This window comes from Poecilia formosa, unplaced genomic scaffold (assembly GCF_000485575.1).
Source record: "Poecilia formosa unplaced genomic scaffold, Poecilia_formosa-5.1.2 Scaffold615, whole genome shotgun sequence".
Lineage (NCBI taxonomy): Eukaryota > Metazoa > Chordata > Actinopteri > Cyprinodontiformes > Poeciliidae > Poecilia > Poecilia formosa.
This window is the reverse complement of record NW_006800554.1, coordinates 122,444-134,886: the sequence shown is the minus strand read 5'-3', so window position 1 is coordinate 134,886 and position 12,443 is coordinate 122,444. Positions and strand designations below refer to the sequence as shown.

At 38.2% G+C, this 12,443-nt stretch overlaps 1 protein-coding gene across 1 annotated transcript in view; it reads left to right on the top strand.

Moving 5' to 3' along the window:
* Positions 1–11,452, top strand: part of il11ra (interleukin 11 receptor subunit alpha) — a 42,280-nt gene extending 30,828 nt beyond the window's left edge. The window contains exons 3-12 of the mRNA XM_007541532.2: positions 4,593–4,659; positions 4,809–4,975; positions 6,229–6,343; positions 6,460–6,629; positions 6,904–7,067; positions 7,190–7,334; positions 7,760–7,846; positions 10,428–10,530; positions 10,634–10,747; positions 11,422–11,452. Coding sequence (XP_007541594.1) covers positions 4,593–4,659; positions 4,809–4,975; positions 6,229–6,343; positions 6,460–6,629; positions 6,904–7,067; positions 7,190–7,334; positions 7,760–7,846; positions 10,428–10,530; positions 10,634–10,712 — 1,097 coding nt within the window. The 3' untranslated portion in view covers positions 10,713–10,747; positions 11,422–11,452. The remainder of the gene's footprint in view (positions 1–4,592; positions 4,660–4,808; positions 4,976–6,228; positions 6,344–6,459; positions 6,630–6,903; positions 7,068–7,189; positions 7,335–7,759; positions 7,847–10,427; positions 10,531–10,633; positions 10,748–11,421) is intronic.
* Positions 11,453–12,443: the final 991 nt, after the last annotated feature.

Here is a 12,443-nt window from a genome sequence, read left to right as displayed (position 1 = left end):
TTGTGTTGGCTATGGATAACAGAGCCAAAGTTTCAGCAGGTGTTGGAGTGAAACGTGTAATTATTTAAATGTGTTTTCAGTTTAAGCAGAACGTCCTAGCTATCAAACAGGTGATTTTTCAGGTATGTAGAAATGACACATGTGCACATGTGTGTTTGATGGTTGCCTCTTAGCCATCGACCACACATGTGCACATAGCAACCTGACCAGCAGAGCAAATGGAGCAACAGTTTGTTTTTCAAAGCGGGGTAGCAAACTTAAAATTTTTTTTATTATTTTTGCCTCACTTCATTATGATCAGTCCCTACAGTCTGGAGCATAAACTGTATTCATGAAACAACACAGATGTTGTTTCATAAACTGTTGTGACTAAGCGATTTAGGCAAATTGTGTTTTTGTGCGCTCACCTATTTTATAACACAATCAGGTGCCTAAACTCATGCACATCTGCACATTCAAGTATGCAAATGTCAGCAAAGCAGTGCAGACATTTTATTTTCGTAACAACTCGATGTGTCATTCCTTTTTCAGGAATTACAAGTCAGATTATTCTTAGAAAATTTGTTTTACTGTGACAATAAACTGTCTGAATGAAAGTCAGCCTTTTTCTTTTTTCTTAGCTCTGGGTGAAACTTTTTTTCTTTTTTTTTTTCTAATAGCCACCAGCAGGAAAATAAGACAATTTCCTGATTCATATGTTATTTATCAAAGCATACTGCAAATCACACCAGTAACCTGTGATTATTTTCTCTTTCATTCATTTGAAAGAGAACTATGTGAAATCTAACCCCACTGATCCACTCATCCATTCATCCATTTGTCCTTCTGACAGTGTTAGTTTTATTTGTAGTTTTGTAATTAAAGCACAGCCTTGATAGACAGAGCTACAATAAATTATTATGGACTTCTAAACTTTATAAACTAAGAAGGACTTTAAACTTTGCTAATTTGTGTCTGAAGAAGTTTTATTTGCCTCTGAAAATCAAATCTTTCTTCCTTTCTTGTGTGCTTTCTTTCCTTTTTTCTGTCTTTTTTTCTTTCTTTCTTTTTCCCTTCTTACTTTCTCCTTTCCATTTTTTCTTTTTCTTTTTTTTTTTTTTCATTTTAATTAGTGAACAAACTGACCTTCACATGAGGCTGTCCGTTCTACCCTGAGGCTCCTCGGTCCTTTCTATTGTTTTGAAAGTACCGAGTTTCATCCAGCTTGCAGTTTCTGTGTCTGCTTTGCCATCTGATTTTAACGTCAAGACGAACCTGAAGCCTTTCTGTGCACATTGTTATGTGGACGTGTGTGTGAGAGAGAGAGTGTGTGCATAAACGCATTTTTGTGTATGAATGGATGTGCTGTTTTATGTCTGTGTGTATGCGTGTGTGTGTGTGTGTGTGTGTGTGTGCGCACATGTTGGGGTGCTCCTGCCAGAGGCAGAATCAGATATGAGTGGAACGCTGCGGGTTTGGGGAATAATGTACTTCACTGCCAATAAAACATGAATACACACATTCAGACCAGCCATTTCTTTGTGCTGCACCAGGGCCCCAGGTACACACACACACACACACACACACACACACACACACACACACACACACACACAGACACACACGTACATGCAGGGAAAAAAAGAAATGGAGTGTAGTGAAAGGAAAAAAGAAAATGTAGTTAAAATTGTTGAAAATTGGCTCTGTATAAAACCACTGAGTAAATGGAAAGACTGATGAGGAAAGTGAGACAATAAGAACGAACAATGGTCTATTATAGGACAAACAAAACCATTTGTAAACTTTAGTAATCGAGATGTTATGGACAGTGTAAGTCAAGATTTGTTCTGAACTCTTTCTTACCATGTGAGATAACCTTGTTGCATAGTGTTTAAACCCAGAGACTATTACATTGTTGTATCCCCACAAGTTTCAGTTTCAGCCTCCAGTCTTCTTTAGTTGGAGTATCACGGGTCTTTTGTCCCCGGCCTCCTGGTGCGTCTTGTGAAACCACGTGCGCTCTCATGGAAAATTTTCTTTAGGGCTTTGAATATTTTTCAGACTGCACAAGTCATGAACAATGAAGTTTAATTGTGAATTTGGCTAATATAATTGCGGTGTTGGTCCTACTTAGCGTTTTGGCCTCTTCTGGTTCAGGTTGTTTATGGCAAAACTGAACAGTTTTACATTTTCACAAAAAAAAAATATAACTTGCAGTAGAGGCTGAATAATTTTAGGTGCCGACTGTATGCTTGCCATATTGACTAGAAACAACACTGAATGCAATATTCCCTTTTCCCTTTTCCAGATTACTTTTTTAGTTTCATGCAAGCGAAATATGTGTAAAATACTTTGCTTCCAGTTTGTGTTATTATCTGTACATTCATGTGCATGATCCTTCTTTATCTTTCTTAATGTATTAATGTTTTCTTATCTGAACTGTAAAACCTACTGACTGAAACTTGGCTAATGTTACTCATTTCAGGAATTTTTCATTCACTTAGAAATACAGAAATCCAACAATTGCTCAAGCTCAATTAGTCAATTTTCAGCTTGACTAGTTTGACCCGTGGGTGGCAGTTGCAGCACCCACAGATCTACTCACAATATTAATAACTGTTTTTTTTTTCTGTGTAAAAATTCTTGTGTTGTTTCTTTGTTAAGGTAACTTTTGAGTTTTCAGGTCAACCAGACATTAGTTTTATCAAAGTAATTTACCTCCCACAACATCCGTCTTGAAATAAAAATTTATTGACCATGCCCTTTGTTATATGTGATTAGCTATGTCCTATATTCCACAGCATTATTAACAACTTTATTTCACTTTAGACGGTCTCAATATATTTCCGTGTTCTCCTCCCCTTTCACCATTCGTCTCTCACTCTTAGAAATCAAAATGCAACCACAAAGTCCCTGTGAAACTCATTTCCAGCTGTTTCAGTTCATGCAGCTGCCATCAGCAGAAAGAATTACAAAGAAAAAAAAAAAAAAAACGCTAAATATAAGCTGCCAGTGAAAACCAAGTTTGCTAAAGATCTGCAGCAAACATTCATGAAATATTGGTTTATTTCAGACACACCGCAGATTCATGAACCGTTTTAGGTAGTACTAGTAATTAAATAACTTTTCTGCAGTTCAGCAGTTTTTCGTTGAAATAGATTAGATAAAAACATAAAACTAAGGGTAGATTGTTTGCTGCTATGGTCGGAGAGGCCAGCAGGGAGTTTGCATGCCTCAGTGGCTGAGGTTGTGAATTAATGAAGCTGTTTGCGTGGCAGCCCAAACTATGCTGTTTTTTTGTTTTTTTCCTTTTTTCACCCCAGATCTCTCGTAAATGCCAGCTTTCACATTACGAAGCCAAGCTAAACATGTGCTCAACTACTCTCACACACACTAGATAGAATATCTTCTTTGCAAATTACTACAGCCACCACAAATATTTGCTCGAGTAAACACTACACTTGCTATACTTTAAATCAACACCACCCTTCAGTTTTGTTTGAGTTGGCAAGTATTGACATTGAAGATTTCTCCACATGTCAGTGATAGAAATCATCAAACTTTTGCAGTTAAGCTACATCTGGCATTTTCTGTTTATTCAGCTTCGGTACCGTTAGCAGTTCGATATTAATCCTGAAGTGATATAAAGATGTTGGATTACTGATTCTTATGAAAGTATAATTATTATCTGGTCCACTCTAATCCAGAAGTTGCATTTAATCTATTTAGCACTGACCATAACTAGTAGTAGCACTACCAGTAAAGATATCTGAAGCTCATCACTGCTTAGCCACGTTTATGTTGCATTGTGGGACACATGGCGTAAACAAACTAATGGTTGTTTGTCTTATGATCAGGCCTTGTCCAAGTTCCAAAAAGTGATATTTTTTTGGCATACCTTTCATGTAAGTTTGAACTAAACAGTATTGAGAAACAAACTAATGAAATGATTAAAATCTCATTGTTTTCTACGAGCTCAGAGCACATCTGCTTCTTGTCCTGATCCAATAATGATATCGGATATCGGTCCGCACATGCTCTTTGTTTTCCTGCAAAGCTACATAAATATCTGCATCTAAATTACGCTTTTTTTATTTTTTTAACATGCATAACAACAAGTCTATGCAGTATATTGTAGTTGGGGTACTGCTTCTGATTTTTTATTTACTTATTTATTTTATTGCCTTTAAATAATAAGTTAATCAGGACACAAGACAGAGTAAAATGTAGTTTACTGCTTTTGACCATTTGAGTTCTAAAGTGTAACTTACTTTATTGGTCCCAGCGGGGCTCTACTTTTAAAACGGTTTCAAAGTGGATTTATTTGAAAGACAGTAATATTTCAAAAATGACTACAACCAGCTTTCAAAGATAAAACACAAACACTCCGCAGCAGCTTTCCAATGCGTGCCAAAGACTCCTCAGTCTGCCGGATCCCGAACCGTGTATGGTCATGTTATTGTAACCCTGCTGACTGGACTGCTAGTGATTGTGCTTGAATCACATTAACGTAGACAGTACAGACACATTGTATGTCAGACTGCTCGGCGTGCACATTCTGGAAGCGAGCATGAAACGCTCTTTAACGTTTTATGCGATGTCTGTGTTTGCAGTGTCGGACGTGCAGTTTGGGCGTTTGGAGTCCAACGTGACACTGGCATGCGGGAAGTCACAAATCAGGTAGGAAGACCAGCATATTGCAAGCACTAAGAGGAAGTTTCATCTTCACGAGTATTGTGGCAAAAATGACAAAGAGCGCAGTTAGTATGAAAGATTCCCCAACATCACTTGCTATCATAAAAATTAATAAAGTACCTTCCTCTGTCCAGTGTCCCTGTGGTGTGGCGTCACAACCACAGCTCCGTGTCGTCGTGGCACCAAGTGACATTCAACGGAAGCTTAGTCCTGTTCCTCGTCGACCAATCAGCACAGGGCAACTACAGCTGCTATGACGACAGTGGGCTCCTCCTCCACTCGGTCATACTCCGACTGGGCTGTAAGTGATGCTTTGACTTCTTCAGATATACGTAGGTTTTAAAGGTAGTAGTACACATATAAAATGTCTTCTTGCAAAAGTATTCATATCACTTAAACTTCAGTGTGTTTCATGGTATTATATGTGATAGACTAACTGAAAGTAATGCATGGCTGTGAAGCGGATGAATGCTGATTCATATTTTTTTTTATTATTATTATTATTTTTTTATGAACAAAAATATCAAAATTGTTGTACATTTTTCTTGGTGTGTATTCTCTGTAGAATTGTAGCCATTCCACAGAGATTGCACACAAACAGGGAGGTTTGTTTGAGAACATTGGTGCACAAATCATGAAGATCCAAATCCCAAATGCAACACACCAGACAGGTCAGCGATAACGTTTACCATAAAACTGCACTATGAAACTTTTACAAAAATATTATTTTATATAAAAAAAAGATATTTTATTCATAACATAGTTCAAACTGTCATTGTCATGACCGCATTGTACGAGACAATCTTGGTGGTAATTTTAACAAATATGTAAAAACATGCATATTTTTATAAAAGTTACATATTGCAGCTCATGCAAAGGACAGAGCAAAATCATGGAGGGTGTTCTGCTTAGATGGAAGGGAAACTGAAAACATCCAACATAGCAGTCAAGGTGAAACATGGTGGCAGTGTGACCAAGCTTCAGGCATGTTTTCATTCAGAAGGGACAAGAAAAGATAATCACAGTGGATGGGGAAGTGGCTGGAGATGCATACATGACAAAGTGTTAAGGCAGTACATGGACCTGCTAGAACATGACATAACGGTATAGCTTAAAGCACATTCATAATTCATGTTAGTTAGTGGCTCAGTTAGTGCAGACCAGTAGATAAAAATCCGTTTGAGCATTTTTTTTAATTAAATAAACAAAATGAGCAATGAGCAAAAATGTCTTCTGGGTGTGCAAAGCTGAAAGAGGCATAAACTGAAAGACTTGTGAGTGTAATTCCAGTGAAAGGTCGTTGTAGAATTATGAATGTTTTTCTGTTTATAGTAAGATTACTTATGAAGTCAGTGATAAATGGAGCAGAGCTATTAGTCCTCAGAGGAAACTGGTCTTATCAGCCATCACAAAGCCATCCACATCCTGCCACTGTCTCAAACAGGAAGGGGCTTCCAACTGATTTTCCTTCCAAGGAACTGGGAGTTTTGCCTTCTGCTGGTCAAAGCCCTCCTGATTGTTTCGGTTCATAATGGGGACACTCTTGTTTGTTAGATCCCCCTGGGCTGCTGAGCATTTCCTGCCGTGTACCCAATCACACATTTGTTCGCTGCACCTGGAAGGACTCTGTGAAAACCTTCCTGCCAGCCAAGTACAACACCTCCTTCAGGTACAACACAGTTACTGCATCGGAACGGTCAAATTCAGAACATTGTGTTTTGTTTTTTCTTGTTTTGTTTTTTTAAATTGTAATAATAATTAAACACTTTTGATCTTGTTTTCAAGAGGGAAGGAAGAGAAGGAGCCGACCAAAGTGTGCATCGTGGACTCCACCAACAGGCGCTGTGTTGTAGAAGATCCCGCTTTCTGGCAGACCATCCACACATTTGGAGTCACAGAGACAAACGCTCTTGGGTCCCAGACATCTTACCGCAGAATCAGACTAAATGAACTTTGTAAGGCTGCATAAGAAATCTGTGATTTTTATCAATTTTATTTTTTATTTTAAAGGGGAGTGTCTCATAAAACTAAATTATGTGAAAGAGAGTTGTCTTAATTTAACGCTAGGAAACACTGCTTGGTTCTAAATTACACTTTTTTTGTCCATTAGAGCTGAAACACTGTTATTTTTTTAAAGAAAATATGTTTCTTTCTTCTGCAAAAATAAAAAAACAACAACTATTTGTTCAGTTATTCACTTTCTAACTTTCTACTTGTTTGTTTTTACAGTGAAACCAGACCCTCCACGGTCTGTGTTCATAGAGGAAGTGGAAGGTAATCCATCAAAGTTATGGGTTACATGGAAGAATCCGTCGTCTTGGCCAGAGGACCCTTTGTTTCCCCTGAGATTTCATATTCGATACAGACCACAGGGATCCATGCACTGGTCAGAGGTAAGTCAATCAAACCCTCGCCCACATTGTTGGCTTTTGATGCCGAACTGGTTCGCCACCCCTGCTCTATTCGGCGTTATGATTGTCCCATCAGTAGCATCTTTTTGTCTGTCCAAAAACAGATGATGACAGAAGAGAATTCAATTGAAATACCCGACGCCACACCGCACCACAGCAACCAGGTTCAAGTTCGGGCCCGCGACGACGTCAGCCCGGAGAGCCAGTGGAGCGAATGGAGCGCCCCGAGTTTCCGTACGCCCTGGCGAGGTGGGACACATTAATGGATATTTCATGGATATTTTTGGTGACAAATGAAAATATATGGGCTGACTGAAATGATTGGACTAGACATAAATAGGTCAAAAATAATGAGTGAAACCTTCTATACAGCTTCGGCGATATTGTAACTTTTTGAGAAACTATGAAAGAAACGTTGTTTAGATCAAATCTACTAAGAGAGTTGGACTCAAGACAACAATGTCGGGATAGAAAACTGGGACGCAGTAAAACTGGATGAATGGTGAAGTGCTGGAAATGAGCCGGTTCTAATTACTTGTGTTTGATGCGCAGCCAGAAACACGTACAGATTTCATTAAGTATAATTAACTTTGACTGTAGGTTTCTTTTGTGGTTTGAGTCACGGGATTTGGTACATTGACGGCAAAGTTTGCATCTGTTTGTTTGCGTTGCAGCCGACACCACCACTCACCCTTCAGATGACCCAGACGATATCTATCTCTTCAGCACGCCGCCTGAAACTTTCACCTCCAAAACCCACGGTAAGACCCGCTTGTCTCTTTAAAATATCAGACCCCTGGCAGTCTTGTTCCTCGGCAACAAACCGGGTGTTTGTTGTATGAACGTGATGCCAGTTGTCATCACATTTATACAATTTCCTCATTACCATTATCCTTAAAAAGTATTTTAAATGTAGAGCTAGAGCACTGCCTCTACTCGTTCTGTGTTTTCCACATGCTTTTTTAATTAGGTGAATCACATTTCCTGCTGTTTAAACTCTTTCTAAAATTATGTAGGCAGCGCCAGAAATTCCTACAAAAAAAGCTTCTAAGGATAATGGCGTCTTGGGAAAGTATTTACATAATTGTAAAGAGGATGGAAAATTGCACGTAATTTTGTCAACTATTTTTAAAAATAGAAGCCTGAAAACTTGGCTGATTATTTGTATTTAGTGCCTATATGTATCTAGTTGTGTCTATGAATAAATGCAGCTATTCTGTAAAGGCCTTGGAGATTTGCTAAGGAATGTTAGTGAGCAAATAGCGTCGTGATTTGGCCCAGGATCACGTTGCATGCTTCTGGACTAACTTTTTGCACTGGCTGCGCTGGTGTGCCTAGCTTTTTCTCTACAGCACAAAATTGAGTTGCACCCAAATGTTCAACTGCATCACATTAAACATTGCAGTTTTACAAGTTAGCTTTTTTTTTCCTGAATCACTGTTCAATACGCCAATATTTACTGATGAAAGACTAACAATTTAGCAAACATAAAGGAACTGAAAAAGGGTTTGAAGTGGTTCAATGAGCTAAAATCTAAGCAAGATAAAATGAATGAATGAAGCGATGTAAGTTCAAATATTTTAAAGGCTGAACATCTTATGGATATTTACAATAAATGCAGTGGGAAGGACTGGGAGGGTGACTGATCACACAGATACATGCGCTCAGAAAAGTCTTGTGCTCTTAGGCTGGAGGGAAAAATATAACACTATTATTATCATCAGTGTAATGCAGAAACCAGACTGACAAAACCAAAACATCAAAATTTAAAACGCCCACATCCTCCACAGCTCTGACACACATATCCTGAGATTATGATGATGATTTTTAGATGACTGAGGCCTTAACTTTCCTACAGCCTCTCTGTTTATCTGACTAGCCCAGCCTGCTCACCTCTGGTCCACTGCAGTACACAACATTGACACGGTCTACCACAGCCAATCAGAGGATGGGAGCCCGCCCTGTGCTATCTCTGATTGGTTTAGACAATGATGTGGGCCCAATGCATGTCTGCTGTTGAAACACAGGGAGACTCTCAGTGTCAGGGACGTTTTTTTTTAACATCTCATAGGGTGAGCTGTTCACAGATTGAATATAAGTGTGTGCTTTTCACATTATTTTGTGGAACACTTTCTAAACTAGATCCACTTTTCTTTCCACTTCACATTGTGCCATATCATTTTTCAGACTCCCTGGATAATCACCAGAAAATATGCTACAGTATTTAACTGTAGAAATGTTCCAGGGTGGAAGGGTTCAAGGGTTGTGAATTACTTCAAAACTTACTTTTGTACTTTGTAGCTTTGTTTTCTCTCCAAACTTTTTTTTTATGTCACTACTTTTGCTTTTTTGCTGAACTGTTCATTATGTGTGACTGTATTTCATGATCTGGGTAGAGGATGTGCACAGCTTGTGTCATTTCTCCTCATTCTTGTTTTGGGTCTTGCGTTCTTAACTATTTATTGGCCTGATATCAAGGAAAACTGCAGGATAATCTGCTTCATAGCTCTTGTGTTTGTTTTGGCTGCGTATAAATGTCTAATCAGTCATTAATGCAGCTGAAAGCTCAGAGGGCATTATTTACAGTCATTACAGTCTAGATAAGACCAAACATGTACCTCTTGTTTGGTCCTATCCTCCATTACATATAATTGTAGTACATTGCTCCTACAGCGTGTCGTGTTCTTCGATGTGATTTTTGGTTCCTAGATAGTAGCACCCATATATCTGGGTGAAACAGAGTTGAAAGCGACCTGCAGTTGCAATTATCCCTTCTAAACTGTACACATGCAGGGAACCTGCAAGTGTACACAAACACCCACATGTAAGAGAGCAGGGAGCATGAAAGTGAGTGGAACTAAAAGACAAGCTGAAAACTGATTTTTTGCAGGTTTTTTTTTTTCAGTCTGCATATAAAATGTTGATAATGCATTTCAAACTGATTGTTTTCAGATCATTTGCGTCCATAAAAGAGTTTTGTTCCCCCATGAAAGTGTAATCAGTGAATGTTTCTTTGTCAAATCTGGAACAGCAATCCTCCGATTGACTTTTAACCCAGGAGTAATTACATCCAGCAACGCATCATCAGTGTTTTGGCAGTCTGTTTAGTTCGTAAACAACAAACTAGAAATTTGCGAAATCTCTTCTGTTTTTATTAAAACTCAGCTACACCCACTGGCTTTTGTTATCCTTTTGTTGTCCCAATTTTCCTCAGTCACACGCTGCTCCGTTTTCATCACCTTCCTGCTGCTTTGCGTCTTCCACCCTGGTAGGCCCCCAATATGTTGTTTTGCTTAAATCTTTTGTTTTTTTTCCCTCCCCCCCACTTTCTTCCCACATTAGGTGTTGTACAAGAGGATGATGGTAATTTGGGTCTGGTGATCCTCTTGGTTTTGTTCTCCATCTTCATACTTACCACCGTCCTTTCTCTTATTTTTGTCATATGGTAAGACACAAAGACAAGCACACATCCCAGAACGGATCACAGCTGTATGTTTGAACGAGACTTTACGTATTATTTTATTTTTTTATTTTATTATTATTTCTAGGATGAGACAGAAACGGCGGGAACATGCAACCAAACAAGAACTCGCCTCTATGGTCAAGATGAAATCTTTGCCAATCTAATGAGACATTTACCTCGCAGCATTTAATGTGTCAAGGTAAGTTTTCTTTTCTTTTCTTTTTTTCCTTTAAGGAAATATTTAACTTTTTACACCTGCGTAGGCAAACAAAGATCAGGCCGAAATCCAGTCAAATTCGATTTTTATGGAGGCATAAAAATCACGGTGTGACAAAAATGTGAAATAGTTCAAGGTGTGTGAAAACCTTTGCGAACCGTTTTATATTGGAAAGACAGTGGAGGTCACAGCCATTTGTTTTTATTTATTTTGTTTACCAGATTCATCTGCGAGTTTTGAAAAGAAGCAGCCTACATGTTTGAATCCAATTAAAATCCTATTTTGGATGCTTTTTACTGTGACTTAAATAGCTCCACTGATGATCATCAAAAGCATGCTTAGCCAATGAGACGACTTTCATGGTTTTTCTGCTTTACTACGATGCAATATGGTTCAAAGAGTTGCTATAAACATCTCTGAGACAACCCTTCAGATTGCCTGCCAACTTTTGATTATAAGGCTGGCACAAACACACACACACACACAAACACAGATTATAACTACGTATGCCTGCATATCTTCTATTTATCTCTGGCTTTTAAATACATGCTTTCAAACAAATTATGCTATGATATATGTTTTCTGCAGCTGCATTTATCTCCCTTCTTCACCCTGTTTTTTTTTTTTTCTTTTTTTATGTGTGTTTTTCTTCTTAGGTTTGTTTGAAGTGTCCACAACCTGTCAGCTNTTTCTTCTTGTTGGCAGTCATGAAGCTTCCATTGGACAACATCTGCTTGGCAACTCAGTTTGTGGTCATTTGGTTTTCTTGCATAAAGGCTTCAGCCTTGCTAAACTGGAGCAACGTGTGCTACCTTCCCTGAGCGAAAAATGAAAACTAAAGCTAAAGAGCCATTTACAGGAGTGGTTAGTCTAACTTTAACTTTTTGTGTATTATCATTAATCCATAGACCTTGCTAAGTTTCTGTACTTCCGTGTTTTTCTTTTTTTTTTTTTACTAATATGTGGTCAGCCAGGCAGTGCTGCTTTTCTGAACTTAAGAGGCCTTCATAGATTGGTAATAAGTACCACAGAAGTTAGAGATGAGCTGATAATTTTTGGTTTCCTTCAAAATCTGACTTGCTTATTCTGATTTCGACAGATATTTTTTGATCAATCAGAGAGCATCAAGGGACAACTGGTTATTTTGAATCTTGTTTAGCTGACTATAAATTAGACTAATTTGTACTGTAGAACAACTTAAACATGTTTAAGGAAATAAATGTTATTTCTTAGAGTCCCTACAACATTTTATTTCAGTTCTAAACTGCAGTATTATAAATACTACTCTACCCTATTCACATCTCAGTGAAATGTATGGCTTCACTGAGTTTCTTCCTTAATATCTAACTGAAATATGTCAACAATTAATGGCATAGAGGCTTTTTTTCCCCCTTTGAGGATGAGCCAGTTGGTTTTATCCTTTTTAAAGCCTCCTTGCTTTGGTTACTTATCTGAATCAAATCCTGGATTTAACACCATTCAGTTCAAACAAAAGACCCAATCAACACGTAAAAAGAAAAGTAGGACATATGTTTTGGGAGTTCCAGGTTAAACTTTTAGTTTGGATGTTTTGGGTTCATCAGTACAGTGGATTCATTGTAAAATCTTGCAGTTGATATTTATGCAGCTAACTCATTGCATGGCAGGAAATTGTAACAAAAGGTTTATTCGCTGACGG